Source organism: Barbus barbus (assembly GCF_936440315.1).
Source record: "Barbus barbus genome assembly, chromosome: 37".
In the NCBI taxonomy this organism is placed as follows: Eukaryota; Metazoa; Chordata; class Actinopteri; order Cypriniformes; family Cyprinidae; genus Barbus; species Barbus barbus.
In genome coordinates, this window is record NC_136715.1 from 27,873,892 (window position 1) to 27,893,088 (window position 19,197).

At 37.1% G+C, this 19,197-nt stretch overlaps 3 protein-coding genes across 4 annotated transcripts in view; 2 read left to right on the top strand and 1 right to left on the bottom strand.

Annotated features, from left to right (window-relative positions):
- nuf2 (UF2 component of NDC80 kinetochore complex) overlaps positions 1–19,197 on the top strand; it is a 35,058-nt gene that overhangs the window by 3,893 nt on the left and 11,968 nt on the right. Inside the window, exons 2-5 of the mRNA XM_079396383.1 lie at positions 688–891; positions 1,962–2,074; positions 2,407–2,500; positions 3,335–3,368. Of these exons, the coding sequence (XP_079252509.1) occupies positions 688–891; positions 1,962–2,074; positions 2,407–2,500; positions 3,335–3,368 (445 nt within the window). The remainder of the gene's footprint in view (positions 1–687; positions 892–1,961; positions 2,075–2,406; positions 2,501–3,334; positions 3,369–19,197) is intronic.
- Positions 3,634–10,014, top strand: LOC306856862 (haloacid dehalogenase-like hydrolase domain-containing 5). The gene is made up of 3 exons (XM_079396380.1): positions 3,634–4,269; positions 6,248–6,436; positions 8,834–10,014. The coding sequence occupies exons 1-3, from the start codon at positions 4,019–4,021 to the stop codon at positions 9,231–9,233; spliced, it is 840 nt and encodes a 279-aa protein (XP_079252506.1). The 5' UTR covers positions 3,634–4,018; the 3' UTR covers positions 9,234–10,014.
- On the bottom strand, positions 10,211–18,625 carry rab43 (RAB43, member RAS oncogene family). Of its 2 annotated transcripts, none has more exons than XM_079396382.1 (3): positions 18,225–18,625; positions 13,140–13,317; positions 10,211–12,222 (listed from the first exon to the last, which is right to left on the bottom strand). In XM_079396382.1, the coding sequence occupies exons 1-3, from the start codon at positions 18,408–18,410 to the stop codon at positions 11,969–11,971; spliced, it is 618 nt and encodes a 205-aa protein (XP_079252508.1). In that variant the 5' UTR covers positions 18,411–18,625; the 3' UTR covers positions 10,211–11,968. The 2 variants fall into 2 exon arrangements, with proteins under 2 accessions (XP_079252508.1, XP_079252507.1); XM_079396381.1 differs by having other exon boundaries at positions 13,140–13,323; positions 18,225–18,619.

Sequence of the window (19,197 nt, forward strand, 5' to 3'; positions counted from 1 at the left end):
ACGATATCAGCATAAATCCTTATCATTGTTTGGTGCAAATACATTAAAGTAACTTGACATTATCATTGAAGACCAGCAATAACACATAATTAATATATACATGTGAAAGTCAGACATGCCCCTTGGCCAGCTGTGATGCCTGGTTACTGGTTTAAACTCGGCCCAGGTTTAAAAGATGTTAGGGTCAGCACACATTAATACTGTAGATTCAGCAGTTGATTTCCAGTTCAGAGTCAATGTTTGAATAAACCGACCGCTCGGATGCCCAAATTATGCAGAGCTGTAACAGCTGCTAATGCTGGATATTTTGATGAATCCAAAAGTTCAGTTTTTTCTATGTATATATTCAACTGTTTATGTAATAAAATATGTTTTTGTAGTTTGTGTTGTCCCTTATCAGTGCAAAATTATCACAAATTAAAAAGGATTCATGCCAATATTGTCCAAACCCCCACTTTTGTAGGGTGTTTCCAAACTTTTGGAGGGCAGTGTATATATATATACCTGTATGATGTAATATATATTTCAACTGGGCTGTCGCGGCCCCGGTGTTCAGGTGGTGTTTGGTGACAGCAGGTTGAGCAGACCTGTGTTCAGGTGTCTTGTTTGAGTGTACTCTGAGTAATTACAGTAATAACAGTCCTGTGTGCTTGATCTCTTGTCCTTCACGCTGTATGTGTTGATCAGGCCGAGCCGAGCTTTGGGCTGCTGTTTGACATCGATGGCGTTCTGGTGCGAGGAAGGACTCCCATCCCAGCAGCCAAGAGAGCTTTCCAGAAGCTGCTGGACGCTCAGGGACAGTTCCTGGTCCCGGTGGTCTTTGTCACAAACGCTGGCAACTGCTTACGACAGAAGAAGGCAGATCAGCTGTCTCACATACTGGGTGTTCCTGTGAGTCCTGACTTCTCACGTCACTGAATGCACATTAAAGCGGTCAAATCATGACAGAGCAACCTTGATATTTGGAGATCCATTTGAAAGTGTTTGCTGTCCGGTCCAAAAGATGACTTAGCTGTCCACACTCCGGTGTTCAGAAACCTGGTCTTCCAGCAGAAGTTTGTCGAAGCTTGGGTTGTTCCTGGCTGTGTGTAGCAGCTGTCATGCAACCTAAAAACCAGCAGCTAAAAATATCCTTTCCATCTCAGTTTATCAGTTCAGGCGCCATACTTCAGCGCTGATTGCTTTATCAATCTGTTACAATGGGATGCAGATTTCTAGAGAGGATGTTATTGAAGGACTGAAAGAAAAAAAACTCTAATATTGGGAAATGTGGTTTTCTATATTTGAATATACTTTAATATAATTTATTCCTGTGATGCAAGGCTGGATTTTCAGTTTTCAGTTCAGGAAAGATTTTCATATTTCTTTGGAACCCGTCATACTTTTTTTTTCAGGATTCTTTGGTAAATAAAAAGTTAAAAAGAACAGCATTTATTCAAATAGAGATCTTTTAGAAAATAGAAATCTGTAACCTTTTATCAGTTTAACACATCCTTGCTGAATAAATATATTAATAATAAAAACAAATACTGACCCAAACGTTTGAACAGTAGTGTACCTTGTTAGAAAAGATTTCTATTTTAAATCAATCTGTTCTTTTTAACATTTTATTAATCAGTGAAAAACAGCTTCCAAATCAATAACAGCTTCCACAAAAATATTAAGCAGCAAAAAGTGTTTCCAACTGTTTTTTGTTAATAAATCAGTATATTATAATGATTTCTGAAGATCATGTGACACTGAAGACTGCAGTAATGATGCTGGAAATACAGCTGCGCATCACAGAAATACATTACAGTTTAAAGGATATTTTAAATTGCAAAAATATTTCACAGTTTTTCTTTCCCGTATTTTTGATCAAAGAAATGCAGTTATAAGAAACTTCTTTCAAAATGAATGAACCCTCTGGGTAATGTTATTTAAAAATCTGATTTGGATAATAATCTCTGCTTGATTTGTAGATATCGCAAGACCAAGTCATGATGTCTCACAGCCCTCTGCGAATGTTCAAGAAGCATCATGACAAGCACGTGCTGGTGTCTGGACAAGGCCCCGTGCTCGACATCGCCAAAAAGTATCCTTCATGTCTTCAGGTTGTAGATCAGACGGCCTGTAGTTTGTAAAAAGGATCACAGTGAGATTACTTTGAACAGAGCCACATGATCGAGGACGGTTCATGGCAGCTCGTACATACTAAAACTGGGATGCTTTTTACAGAAATCATCAAAGATTGTCTCTCTCTGGCTTCCTCTGATCATGAGATGTGACCGCATTATAATGTGACAGTATTTACAGGCTTACCACGAGGAATAGGATTGTCGTAATCCCCCAAATCTCTTGTGTTTGTTTGTGATTTGAATCAATGCTAATCCATGAGTCAGATAGATTCTTGACTCTCTGAATCAGTGTGGGCTTCACAAACGTGGTCAGCATCGACATGCTGCGTGAGTCCTTCCCTCTGCTGGACATGGTGGATCACAACAGACGGCCCAAGCTGCCGGTAAACACAACAAGCATCCGCTTTCTTTTCATTATTATTTACTACTGAATTCTGTTAAAGTTTGATTTAACTACTTGGTACAAGTAACAGTACAAAACAGATGCACACTACAGGTTAAAGACCAGGGTACATTCCTAAAGAAATGAATCAGAGATGCACAAAAGCGACATTTATGATGTTACAAAAGATTTCTATTTCAGATTAATGCTGTTCTTTTGAATTGTAAATGTACTGATAATATTTCACAATATGTTTTTACTGTATTTTTGATTAAATGCAGCAAAAGACTCTTCTTAAAATGTAAAAAAAATCATGCCGACCCCAATCATCGTAAACATTGGATTGCATTAATTTAGTAATTGACTAATTATAATCAATATAAATTCCATAAGCAATGCATTTTTATGTACTCAAGATAATTAGGGTTGTTTTCTTTATATTCTATACATATTCTTTGTCAGTGAGGTATTTTGAGGTTGATTCTTCAGGGCAGAGACACACTGCAGTATGTGGAGATAACAGAGACTGCACTTTTGAAACCGAGAGCATTGTTAGGTCGGATCAGAACAGGTCAAACATGAATGCAATGTGAGGAGATTGGCCAGTGGCTATTTATAGGATAAAACACAAGCAGCCTTTTTGTAAACTGGAAAGAATAGCAGATTACATCCATGTGATTTCATGCATGTGAATACAAGTTTTAAAATGGTTTGTATATAGGCTCGTAGTTTTTCTCAATCCTCAAACCTGTGGTTCTGTGAGGAATCAGTTGCTGGACAGATGTCATATAATAGCAGATATGAGAGAAACCAGATACTTTCCTTGTTGTTTCAGTCTGCTCCTGTGGTGAACCTCCCCAGAGTTGAAGGTAAGATATTTCTGAAGATATTTGTGGGATTTGCTGCTTCACATGGCTGTACTGTAACCATATATTCATCTTCACCATCACATCAAGATCTCTCGATCATTTTTATGCAATATTACTGTGTTTTTTAATGAATAATCAATCCGTGCACATTGCACTTACATGTGCTTGCAGTGTTCCTACCTCAGAAGGTTTGATATTATAAGGTAACTACATGGGTTAGGTTAGGTTTAGGGTTAGTACCTAGTTATTGTCATTACTATAGTAAGTACATGGTATGTACACGAGGAACAGGACTGTCAAATAAAGTGCTACCAAAATTCACACATCCTCCGAACTTTTAAACAAGCGCATTAATGTCTCTGGCAGTGACACTAACATGAGATCACTAACATGAGCAATGATTGAATCAGTCCAGTCAAAGACCATGTTTTCTTCATTCAAGAAGCTCTTTCTCTCAAGATGTACCTGACAATAGGGAAGAAGAGATGATTGCATTTTCTAAACTGTTTAATCTTTAAGTCGTTCTTCACTGACTGTCCTGCTCAATTTATGAGTGCAGGACGTCACATCAGCAATATTTTCTGTGAATATTTTTCTTGAAGCTGGTCTGAATGATTGACTAATCTGTCTGATCCAGCTCGTAAGTTCAAATGTACATGCACACCAGAAAACATGTTATCCTAAACTACATGACTTTAATTCTCTTCTGTTCTCCTGTGCCTCCAGCTGTAGTTCTGTTTGGGGAGCCCATTCGATGGGAAACGAACTTACAGCTCATCACTGATGTTCTTCTCACCAACGGCAATCTGAGCAATGCCTACGAATCCACGCACTCCGCTCATCTGCCGCTCTTGGCCTGCAACATGGATCTCATGTGGATGGCAGAGGCACATTCACCAAGGTGAAGGACTATTAGAGGAGACCAGGGCTAGTTGTCACTCTTCACGTCAGTGAATATTTCTAAGCACAGGGTTAAGTGAGGTTCCTCTATAAATACAAGAGTCTCTGCAACAAAAAAAACCTGTCTAACATGTATTGAAGTTTTGTGACAGTATTGTGCTTGCTTGCTACATCATATCCATAATATATGCCCGAAGAACCTTTAACATCCATGGAACCTTTTACATTACATTTAGTCATTTAGCAGATGCTTTTATCCAAAGCGACTTACAAACGAGGACAATAGAAGCCATCAAAACCAACTAAAGAGCAATGATACGCAAGCGCTTTAACAAGTCTCAGTTAGCTTAACACTGTACACGCAGCAAGTTTATTTTAGAATTATATAACAAATAAAAAGAACACAGACAGAATACAAAAAGATTAGAGAAGTTAGTGTTAGTGTTTTTTTAAGAAAACAAGCAGTTAGTTCTCTTAAAGAGATGGTTTAAGGGTGGGTTTCTTAAGTAGTGGCGTTATACGAGCCTGTCTAAATGCAAAGGGAAAAACACCAGTGTGTAGGGAAGTGTTAATGATGTGAGTTATTTGACTTTTCTGACTTAACCTTCACCTTCTAGAACCCAATTATAGTAATAACAGTCCTTAAACTTCATTTTCAGTTCAACGTTTCAGCACTTGTGTTTCAGATTTGTTTACATAATCCAGCAGTTTTGGATATTGATTCATTAAACAAATATTTAAGCATGACTAGCATGACCAAAAGGTTTTTCAGGGTTTCTTTTTTAATTAATTTACCCATCCACAAATTAAGGCCTTAAAATCTTAAATTCAGAATCAGAAAGAGCTTTATTGCTCTTTATTTATTAATTTGTCTTCCAGTTCAGAAAGTACAAAGATAGTGCAAAAATATAAAATTCATACATAAATTTGATCTCATACATAAAATTAATTTAATAAAGCAAAAATATTAGAGAGAAAAGACAATAAATGATAAATAACAATAGTATTAAAAAATACAAAGGAAAAGTGAAATGACCATAGACAGAACTGTGAATGTGCATGTGTCCTATGTACAGATGAAGGTTTGATGGGTTATTTACAGATGTACAGTACCGGGGTGTGTTATGTGTTGTTCAGGTGGGATACGGCCTGGGGGAAAAAACTGTTCTTGTGTCTGGCTGTTCTGGTGCTCAGTGATCTGTAGCGCCGGCCAGAGGGCAACAGTACAAAGAGAGAGTGAGCTGGGTGTGAGGGGTCCAGAGTGACTTTCTTAGCCCTTTTCCTCACTCTGGAGGTGTAAAGTTCTTGGGGGTTGGGTAGAGGGGCACCGATAATCCTCTCAGCAGTCCTGACCACCGGGGGGGGGGGGGGGTGTTGGTGAATGTGTGAAGTGCAGATCAGAGCGGGTGTTGGGTGTCAGTCTGGCCTTTTCAAATCTGCAGTAGAACACATTGAGATCGTCAGCCAGTTGTTGATTCTCCACAGACGGTGGGGGTGGTGTCTTATACATGGTGATGTTCCTCAGACCAGTCCATACCGACGCCGGGTCGTTGAAAGCTCTTTTCTCACCTTCTTAGAGTAGTTCTTTTTAGCCACTCTGATCTCCTTTGTTAGTCTGTTCCTGGCCTGGTTATGCAAGATTTTATCTCCACTTCCGTAAGCATCCTCTTTGGCCTGACGAAGCTGTTTGACTTTCCCAGTAAACCACGGTTTATCATTATTGAATGATAAGAATGTCCTGGTGGGGATGCACATATCCTCACAGAAACAAGTTCACCAAACATGCCAGGTCTATTTCAGCTAGTCTTTTAGTGACAAAAAGGTTCTTTAGATTATTAAAATGTTCTGTAAACCCCTCATACATATGTACTTCAGACAGTGTCAATATGATGCTACGAAATGTTGTAGTTAATTGAGCAAAGCCACCTCCAAAGATCTGAGACTGGCCAATTAATGAATAATAAATGTCCCATCCACAGGTTCGGTCACGGCACGTTTATGGTGTGTTTGGAGAGCATCTATAAGAAGATCACTGGAAAAGAGCTGAAGTACGAGGCGCTCATGGGGAAGCCCAGTGAACTGACCTACCATTTCGCTGAGTTCCTCATCAGAGAACAAGCTGCTGCAAGAGGCTGGAGGGCACCGATCAGATCCCTGTATGCTATCGGGTGAGACACGGTTCCTCGTGGATGTGAGAGCACTTCAGACAAACACTAAATTATCATATCCAGTTTCCACAGCATAATATATACAGTAGTACAGATGTAGCTGAGTGTGTTTCTTCATCAGGTTTGTATAAATGTGTCTCTGCATCAGTGTCTCAGCAATGGATGCTCTGCAGTGAATGGGTGCCGTCAGAATGAGAGTCCAAACAGCTGATAAAAACATCACAATAATCCACACCACTCCAGTCCATCAGTTAACATCTGGAGAAGACTAAAGATGTGTTTATGAAAAACAAATCCGTCATTAAATAATTTTAACATTTACATTTATTCAATTAGCAGGCGCTTTTATCCAAAGCGACTTACAGTTGAGGAATACAATAAGAGATTCATCATAAAGAGGTAAATAAACGCAGGAAGTGCTTGCAAGACAAAGTTTCAGGCATTGTTCAGATTAATACAAGCTAGACAGGGAGAGATTAAGGAAAGAGAAAGCAATTTGCTTTTTTTCTTAAGATGAAATCAAATCGTGACGAAAGAGATGAGTTTTCAGTTGTTGCTTGAAGATTGACAGAGATCCGGCGTTCCGGATAGGGGTGGGAAGATTATTCCACCAGCCAGGAATGGTGAACGAGAATGTTCTGGAGAGTGATTCTGAGCCTCTCTGTGATGGTACCACAAGGCGTCGCTCACTAGCAGATCTCAGACTTCTGGAGGGGATGTAGGTTCGTAATAGTGAGTGGAAGTAGGAGGGTGCTGAGCCTGTGGTAGTTCTGTACGCAAGCATCAGTGTCTTGAACTTGATGTGAGCCGCAACCGGGAGCCAGTGCAGGGAGATAAGGAGAGGTGTAACATGCGCTCTTTTGGGCTCGTTGAAGACCAGTTGTGCCGCTGCATTCTGAATCATTTGTAGAGATTTGATTGTGCATGAAGGAAGTCCAGCCAGAAGAGCATTGCAGTAGTCTAGCCTAGAAATGACAAGGGCCTGGACAAGAAGTTGTGCAGCATGCTGTGTGTATGTAGAGAAGAGGAGGGATCCAAGAACTGACCCCTGAGGAACCCCAGTGACCAGTTGATGTGCTGTGGATACCTCCCTGCCCCAGGCTACCCTGAAAGACCTACCTGCGAGATAGGATTCAAACCAGTGAAGTGGAATCCCAGTGACACCCAGTGATGAGAGGGTGGACAGGAGAATCTGATGATTGACAGTGTCATAAGCAGCAGATAGATCCAGCAGAATGAGGACTGATGATTTGGTATCAGCTTTTGCAATCTGCAAGGCTTCAGTGACTGAGAATAGCACAGTCTCAGTTGAATGTCCACTCCTGAAACCTGATTGGTTAGCATCCAGATGGTTGTTCTGTGAGAGAAATAATGATACCTAGTTGAAAACAACTCGTTCGAGGGTTTTTGCTATGAATGGAAGGAGAGAGACAGGTCTGTAGCTATCTATAAGTGAAGAGTTTAATGTGGGTTTTTTGAGCAGTGGGGTTACCCGAGCAGTGTGGGAAGGTGCCTGTGAGCAGAGATGTGTGAGTGCTGGTAAGAGTGTGGGAGAGATGTGTGCTTGGAGAAGGTGTGAGGGGATTGGGTTTAAACACTCTGCTTTAGTCTTCTCCAGATGTTAACTGATGGACTGGAGTGGTGTGGATTATTGTGATGTTTTTATCAGCTGTTTGGACTCTCATTCTGACGGCACCCATTCACTGCAGAGCATCCATTGCTGAGACACTGATGCAGAGACACATTTCTACAAACCTGATGAAGAAACACACTCATCTATATCTGGGATGACCTGAGGGTGGCGACATTTTCAGCAAATCTTAATTTTTGGGTGAACTATCCATTTAATGGTTACAGCATATTTTGTAGGCAGCAATGTTTAGGGCTCAAGCACCGAAACAGTGTAGATACCTATTAGTTTTCTTGTTGACTACCCACTAGAGTCATATAGCAAAAAGAGTGTCTTCTATTCTGGCTTATAACTTTTGAACTGAATGACCTACTCCTCCTTTCACCTTTTTTCACCGGTGTAAAACTCATCATGACATAAGACCATATAACCACTGCAAACATGACAAGTGAAGTAATTCATAAAGCAAGAGTATGTCGAAACAGCTGTGCTGTGCTGTGCCCATTGCTTTTCCAGTGTCACGCGTCATCTTACTCACAAACATTATTCTCCTTATGCAATTTTGAACAACTGAATTAAAAAATGCATGAATAAAAAGAATAAATGTCCAACACAACTTAACCAAACACTGAAACCATGCTAGAAAACAAAACAATGCAAAATGTGTCTATTAAATTCAATGAAATGGACATGGAAGAACTTTTTTTTTTTTTTTTTTTTTGTAGGAATTAATTAAATCAGTTGTTAAATCTTCTCAATGTAATTAGGGACAACCTGATGACTGATATTTATGGTGCCAACCTCTACAACCGCTACCTCGAGGATCGGGTGGCCAGGAAGACCACCAAAGCGGTGGCAAACATGGTGACTGGAGCAGGGACGCCCGCCAGCGTCCCTCAGGAGGTGGACATGGACAGCGGCTGGGAAAGCGAGCTCGCATCGCCCTCAGCCACCTCCTGCAAGTCCATCCTGGTGTGCACCGGCGTCTACAACCCACACATGGAGCTACCTAAAGATGCCAGCCAGTGCATCAAAGAGACCGTCTTCCACGGCCACCGCGACTTCCGCTTCGACCCTGCCCTGGTGGAGCCGGAGAAGATCGTGGAGGACGTGGACGCTGCTGTTGAGCTCATCTTTGAGATGGAGAAGTTCGGGACAGCCGTTTAGTTGCACAAATGCAGCGATATAACTGATTCAGTATGATTCCGCCTTCCCATTTTAGTACGTGTTTTATGGAGAAAACCTCTACAAATAAGCACAATGCACAAGTGAGAACACATCGTTAAAGATCTCGTGGCATTTTAGCTTTACTGGATAGCATGATTTCATTTTAACTGTAAAGTGTTCGTGGTCCAACAGTATTTTTTTATCATAAGCTCTGACTGAACAGATTTGCATAGAGAGGGCGTTCAGGCCACTGAGTCATGAAAACACAGTGTTCCTGCGGTAGACTGATGTGCCATGAAGAAAATAAGGGCAAAGCTGTGGCAGAAGCACAATAAGGATTGAATCTGTGACCTTCTGGAAGCAGTTTTCAGCCCCGACAGCTACTCTTCTGCATCGCTGGATTGAAAGGGCTATCATTCTGCCTGAACATCTTGTTACTTTTTTTTAATAGACTGCCATAGACCACTAGTATTTCTATTATTTTTCACAGCTAGTTCAACAATGTTAAAATCATAATACAGTAACTTACTGTTTTGACATTTTATCAGTACAGGTCCCGTAAATATGTTCTAACATTTTTATAGTTATATGTGTAATATTTCATATTAATTCAACATGTTCTGTATTGTTACCTTCGTTGTGCCAGATTTACATAGGTATTGTTACATTCTTTTTTTAAAGGTTATTTATGTTCGATTCAGTTACTGTTACACTGTAACATTATGGTGAGATTTGCACTGAGACAAAACAACCTTGTAGACAATAAAAGCCATTGACTTGGACTTTTGTTTTTGTCTTTACCAGTAAATGATCAGGTCCACGCTTTGAACCTCCAGTATATAGTTCTGGTAGTTGCCAGTTTTTTCACTCGTAACTATAGAGTAAATAAACTTTGACCTCCTCAAATGTATACTCTGTACATATACCTGGTTTAAGAACTTTGAGTATTCTGAATGAATTAAGCATTTAAAAAAAAGTGTGATAAATATGCTGTGATACTTTTATTGATAAAATAATATAATTTATAACCAAATACAGATTGATCATGTTTCTCAAAACGTTTAACTGATTGACCAAAAAAAAACAACAACAAAATGCATAGTAATAACACAGTGACATTAAAAACAACTACAATATTAAGGCACTATAAATTCTCTGAAGAATGCTCTTGTAATATGCTTTACCTTTCCACATACTGTTGTTTTTCACTCACTGTATAACCAAAGAAATGCATTTTCCTAAACTACACATTTGTGTAACTAAATACTTGACATTCTTAAAGGCTGCCATCGTACCATATACTACGTTTTGATCTTGATTAACTGAGCTCTTAGCCTTAAGAAGATATTGCAGACAAAGACAAATACGCTGTTGCATGTAAAACGGCTGGTTATTGATGTTTACTTGAGATGAAACGGCAGGTGATGTTACTTCCTCCTAATTCATCAGTGCAACGTTGTCACAAATTAACCACGGCACAATATTTTCAGAAAAATGCTTTTTTGCAAGTTTAAAAAGCTAGTTTAATAGGCTCTTATTGTAATTAAAAGAGGCTTTGTGGTATATATAAATGAATGCAAAGTATAAAATATCAATGTCCATGTGACATCTCCAATACAATTTCAGTTCAAAAGGGTTCCAAGAACAGTCTGCATTTTTTTAATTGTCCAGTTTATAAAAAAACATACATTGATACAAAATGGTAAAGTAAGCCATCTTGGCAGCCGTTAGGAGAGTACAGTAAACCCACTGCATTCAAACCAGTTTACCCAGTTTACTGCAGATGGCCACTCATTTACAAGTAATGTTGCTACCTGGATTTGAAAATGCATTCTGAAAAATGTTGCATTTTTGAATTATTTCTTTAAATCTTAAACAATTGTTAAAGACATTGGCAAAGTGTCTTGGGATCATGGCTGCTGATACCATGCTGGGAATTCAGGTCAGTAAATCAGCGCAGAATGAGAGATTTCTGGTCAATACGGATGAAAGAGAAACCCTATAACCTCGACAGAAATTCCCTTCCGTGGAATAGAAGAGATTTGTCTATCTGTGTTCTGGCGCAAATGCCCATTGGAACCTTTTCACGCTATCACTGCGACCTCTGCTCTTGAAATCATGATTGGCTATAAAAAGTAGAAATATCGGTGACAATGAGTTAGGCATTGAGCCACTGTTACCAAAGATCAGTTACATAACTATCAGGAAGATTAAACCAGAACCTCAGCCTGGCTACACAACACATTTACCACAACTGGAATGAGAAATAACTGGGTGTGGATCACACAGAAACCTCTGCTGACATATACAAGTGAACCCTAGCAGCCGGTCTGACAAGCGGCAGGAGATCTGATCAACAGCGCTAGGAAGCCCTCATTGGTCCGAAGTCTAGCTACACATAACTGCACATTAAGCATCAAACACGATCTGACCGGTGTCTGGACACACTGACTGTTTCTAACTGGAAACTTCTTACGGTTTACCACAACGTGTTATTTGTCCTTTCAAGCCCAAATGTTTTGAAAATAATTTTGTCTGGATATGATTTGTGTCAATTTGGTTCTTGGCAATCATGCCCAATGTCTTCACAGTTACGTTTGACTGTTTTGAGGGTCTTTTATAACCCATCTAACGCATCCTCAGCGTCTCCTCCTTCAAATCCAGCATCTACTCAATTTATATAACTGCGCGAGTGGTGAGAACCAGAGCTTTTTATTGCTTTCTGAACACAGTCATCAACACCCACACCCCCAGCCCTCGTTGCTCACATCCTTGCTGTTGAGTTTAAAGCTGTCTGTGACATTTTCAGTGAACATGGGCCCGCCATGCCTCAGAATGAGCTCGCTGGCCATTTTGTTGAAGGCCTCGTCCACGTTGCTGGAGTCCTTGGCTGAAGTCTCGATGGCGCTAACACAATCCAGCTGGAGAGCCATGCTCTGTGCATCCTCAAACGGCACTTCACGCAAGTCCGTCAGGTCTGATTTATTACCTGGGATGCAAAGTGAAGCATTCAACAGTGCTTTAATCAGGAGATGTTCCTGAAACACTTTATTTCAAATAATGGTTTATACAAAAATGGCATTTTGCTGAAAATCTTCTCACGCTCAGGCCATCGGAGTTTGTTTCCTCGTCAGATTTGGAGAAATCTCTGTCTCTGCAGTGAATGGCTGAGGAAGACACAAACTGGACGGGCCGAGGGTGGAGCTGCACGATTCTGGATAAACTGAGAGTCACCAGTGCTACAACAAGTGGCAGTTAGCCTAACACTGTACACATGGTTTTGTTTTTTTAGTTATATAATAAAAAGAAAAAACAGACAGAATAGACAAAGAATAGAGCAAGCTAGTGTTAGAGGCCTTTTTTAATTAATTGTTCAACATTTTAATATTCATGTATTTAAAATATATTATATTACATCAATTTTTCATAGTAAAATCATGAAAAGGTGGTTTGAATGAATGATTCAATGACAAATACATTTTAACAGTCACTAGTGACAAAATAATGGCATTAACACAAATGTTATTTGAAGCAGCAGTTACTTTCAAAGCATGCTTTGCTCTGTCGATCGCTACCGTAGACATCAATGCTATATCTGAGCTATAAACTTTAAACCCAGTATTTCTGCGAGGATATGAATGACTGTAAGACAGAAATAATACTGTGTAGTTGAAAAGACTGTCTGTGAAGCGGTTCCTGACCCAAATGATTACCTAATGATTGTGTCATTTAGAAATGGGATGGTGTGGGTGTTTGAATCGAGGCTTTTAATGATTGATCATGCAGCTCTACCTGAGGGTGAAAACATCTTCAGCAAATTTCCATTTTTAGGTTGATCTATTTCTTTAAAGCAATCACAATTCATGAAGGAAACAACCAACACTGATTCTTCAGCTTTGCACTCACCGATTAAAAGCGGGACGATGTTGGATCCGCCGTACTTCTTCACGTCCTCCATCCACTTGGGCACAGACATGAAGGAGGCTCTGTTTGAGATGTCGTAAGTGATGACGGCTCCGTTGGCGCTGCGGTAATAACTCTGTGTGATCGTGCGAAACCGCTCCTGTCCGGCTGTGTCCCAAATCTGTAACTACACCACAACATACTTACCTTTACATTGACTGCAGTTTTTATTGTATTGCACTACTATCACACTTATATATATATATTGCACCTTCTGTATATTGGGTGTGTTTAACGATGATGTACTTATCCTGTACATTTACTGTAAGTGACCGCTGGATCGCTAAAACCCCACTGATTAAATCTCACTCATTAAATCTCACTTAGCACTAGGGGTGTAAGACAATATCGATACACGTGAGCATCGCCATAGTTTGTTTGACTGTATCGATTCTCCAAAACGTAATATCGATATTTAAAAGAAAAAAAAATAAATCATAGAAGATTCATGGCAATTGTTTAGTTTTGAGTTCATATCCTGACCTTAAACAGAGACAGGAAACACTAGCATCAGGGCACTCCACTAATGCTGGTGTTAATACAGATGTCATTTTTTGTTCAGATCAAATGTTTTGACATTGTATGTCACAATTATAAACTTAAAGTGAAACTTTAAAATAGAGTCTATATATATATATATATTTATAAAATACATTTTATAGATGCATTTAACTAAAGAATCCTGCAAGCAGTTGAATATGTCCCGCTTTACTCGTCCTGCACAGAAGTGCTTCAGTAATGTTGAGTGTTACAGGGACTGATTATTGCTAATGCACATCCCAGTGTGTTCTGGTTAAACTATTTTTATTTATTTATTTTTTGCTAAGGTTTGCATATGGTGGTGTGTTCTTAATGACAGCTTTCCTAAAAATATATCCTGTTCCTAAAATAAGAAATATCCCAATATATGGCCTTGCTTACAGTATCGTATCATAACCCCTGTATCGTGATGCGTATCGTATCGCCAGACTCTTGCCCTCGTTAGCAGATCACAGGATGGTCCTGTCCAACTCACCACTACAGGGAATATGCTTGCTGTTGTTTATTGTAAATGGAAAGCATATTTATATGACTTTAAGTTGTTTATGTGCTAAACCGTCTTTAAAATGATAAGATGTCTCTGCTTAAAAAGTCATATTTTGCTGCTGTTTTAACATGTTTCCACGCTTGAATCGTAACTAACCTAAATTAATATAAATAAAATTAAAGTATTTGTATATAGTTCACATGTTTTATTCATATTTTCAAACATCTTGTATTCTACTGAAGGAAGAAATGCATACAGGTTAGGAACAACATGAGGATGGATCATTTTCATTTTTGGGTGAACTTTAAGGCACTTTCACAATAAATGCGAAAGGAAATGTTGAATAAACATTTCTGAATGAAAAGTAAATTCACATTCAAAACAGATTCCCCTGGTCCTTTTTCCCAGCCATCAAGGATGAGCAACATTAATAATACAATAATTGCTTGTATTGAAAATCTTGTTTGCACCAGCATCATAGTCATATTTGGGCCTTTAACCTGATCAACAGCACCTTTCTTACTTGATTAATGACCTAGAAATACTGCAGAATCTTAAATAGTTATTCTTCCTTTTGCATTTTTGTTCTTTACCCCAAGTGAAAACTTTATTTCTAGGTTTTTAGGTTTAAAAGACAAGAAATTAATTAGACAATCAATAAATAAAAATAAAAAACCCCACTGGTCATCGTTCTCCTGCTCGCTGGATATTAGCATCTTCACTGGCCACTGAAACATATTAATATATCCATCACAGTCTTTAAACAGCTTCATATGTGCATTACTGCAGAAACTAGGCAAATCATCTAGTCATGGTAAAACACAACAGTGAACACAATCTCAACACAGACAATAAAAAGTGCTGATGTTCACTGAGTGATTGATCAAGCCCCAGTCTATCTGAGCTGTCACAGAACCAGGAAGCGCTCTGCCCAGGACTACCTCAATACTGTGTGCTTATACAAGACATTCATGTATCACGACTGAGCTTTGTATGCATTATATATGTATTTAAATAATGTAATAATACGAGTTTTGAGATTAGATTTGAGTAAACCATAAACAACAGCCCAGCAGAACCTAGTATCTGTTATTACAGAATATAAATAAAGCTCATTAGACTCCACAGACAGCTCATTTAGCCTGTTTACAGCTGAACAACCACCTCATATACACCTCATATATACCCCATATACACCTATATACATATCTATATATATACCTCATATACACCTATATACATATCTATATATATACCTCATATACACCTATATACATACCTATATATATACCTCATATACACCTATATACATATCTATATATATACCTCATATACACCTATATACATGTCTATATATATATACCTCATATACACCTATATACATACCTATATATATACCTCATATACACCTATATACATATCTATATATATATATACCTCATATACACCTATATACATATCTATATATATACCTCATATACACCTATATACATATCTATATATATATACCTCATATACACCTATATACATACCTATATATATACCTCATATACACCTATATACATATCTATATATATATACCTCATATACACCTATATACATATCTATATATATATACCTCATATACACCTATATACATATCTATATATATACCTCATATACACCTATATACATACCTATATATATACCTCATATACACCTATATACATGTCTATATATATACCTCATATACACCTATATACATGTCTATATATATACCTCATATACACCTATATACATATCTATATATATATACCTCATATACACCTATATACATATCTATATATATACCTCATATACACCTATATACATACCTATATATATACCTCATATACACCTATATACATGTCTATATATATACCTCATATACACCTATATACATATCTATATATATACCTCATATACACCTATATACATATCTATATATATACCTCATATACACCTATATACATATCTATATATATACCTCATATACACCTATATACATATCTATATATATACCTCATATACACCTATATACATACCTATATATATACCTCATATACACCTATATACATACCTATATATATACCTCATATACACCTATATACATATCTATATATATACCTCATATACACCTATATACATATCTATATATATACCTCATATACACCTATATACATACCTATATATATACCTCATATACACCTATATACATGTCTATATATATACCTCATATACACCTATATACATATCTATATATATACCTCATATACACCTATATACATATCTATATATATACCTCATATACACCTATATACATACCTATATATATACCTCATATACACCTATATACATATCTATATATATACCTCATATACACCTATATACATATCTATATATATACCTCATATACACCTATATACATACCTATATATATACCTCATATACACCTATATACATGTCTATATATATACCTCATATACACCTATATACATATCTATATATATACCTCATATACACCTATATACATATCTATATATATACCTCATATACACCTATATACATATCTATATATATACCTCATATACACCTATATACATACCTATATATATACCTCATATACACCTATATACATACCTATATATATACCTCATATACACCTATATACATATCTATATATATACCTCATATACACCTATATACATATCTATATATATACCTCATATACACCTATATACATACCTATATATATACCTCATATACACCTATATACATGTCTATATATATACCTCATATACACCTATATACATATCTATATATATACCTCATATACACCTATATACATATCTATATATATACCTCATATACACCTATATACATACCTATATATATACCTCATATACACCTATATACATACCTATATATATACCTCATATACACCTATATACATATCTATATATATACCTCATATACACCTATATACATATCTATATATATACCTCATATACACCTATATACATACCTATATATATACCTCATATACACCTATATACATGTCTATATATATACCTCATATACACCTATATACATATCTATATATATACCTCATATACACCTATATACATATCTATATATATACCTCATATACACCTATATACATGTCTATATATATACCTCATATACACCTATATACATATCTATATATATACCTCATATACACCTATATACATATCTATATATATACCTCATATACACCTATATACATATCTATATATATACCTCATATACACCTATATACATATCTATATATATACCTCATATACACCTATATACATACCTATATATATACCTCATATACACCTATATACATACCTATATATATACCTCATATACACCTATATACATATCTATATATATACCTCATATACACCTATATACATATCTATATATATACCTCATATACACCTATATACATACCTATATATATACCTCATATACACCTATATACATGTCTATATATATACCTCATATACACCTATATACATATCTATATATATACCTCATATACACCTATATACATATCTATATATATACCTCATATACACCTATATACATATCTATATATATACCTCATATACACCTATATACATATCTATATATATACCTCATATACACCTATATACATATCTATATATATACCTCATATACACCTATATACATACCTATATATATACCTCATATACACCTATATACATATCTATATATATATACCTCATATACACCTATATACATATATACCTCATATACACCTATATACCGGCCAGTGTACCAACAACAAACTTCACAGCATGCACTTGATAAAACATCTTATTATTACAGCTCTGTGATGTGTTAGCCAGCCCTCAGTTAATAATAATAATATGAAGATGTGTAATAACTGCAGTAAGGCTGATCATAAGCAGACTGTGATGAGTGCTGACCTTCAGTCTCTTGCCGTGTATCTGCAGGGTCTTCATGCTGAAATCCACACCGATCGTGTTTCCTTGTTTCTCGGTGAATATCCCGCTCTTGAAGCGCTGCAGCACACAAGTCTTACCGACACCGACATCTCCGACCAGAACGATCTTAAAGACCAGATCATAGCAGTCCTCGGAGTCCAGCGACATCTCTCTCCTGTAGACTAACTGCCGGAGCGACGCGACGCGACTGACGCGCAGAAACACACCGCCAACGCGGAAGCGATCAAGCACATCCACCGCAGCTTTAGGACTCTTTATCGCGCTGAATATCCAGCATTTCAACCAGTTTCCGCCTTGAACCGCCGACAAACGATAACGGTCACATCATAACACAGTGACGCTGGGGACGCAATTCTGACGTCAGGCTGCAGTCCACCAATCATGGGCTTCGTTTTTGCGCACGTTTCAAAACTGTCCAGACATCGGTCTGCGAGTGAAAACAGACTGTAGTTACTATGAATAAAACAATAAGTATAACTGTTATATATCTCATTTTAAGGTGTCCTTGTTACACACACAGTACATGTACTTCCTATTATTATAATAATAAATCGTGCATAACTATCTGCCAGTAAAGCATCAATCTTCTGCTTACAACAAATACATGAAGAACAGCTTAAAATAAACTGAAACTCTGCTTTCTGAATAAAAGATCATTATTACTTTAAATACATTTTATTATAAATATATCATCTTATAAATTTGAAACATTACAGTGATGCGAACATCGCAGTTCATTGCATAATTATAATAATATTTAGGGGTTTGGACCCTGATCTTTATTCTGTTTGTTCTAGAAGAACTCTGTACTGAACATGATCAATAAGCTACTGTGTGCATCTTTGAATGACGTTTTTATTCATTATAATTAATAAGGATGACTACATAATTTATCCCGGCAATAATTATAATGTTTAATTTATTATTTACTGCA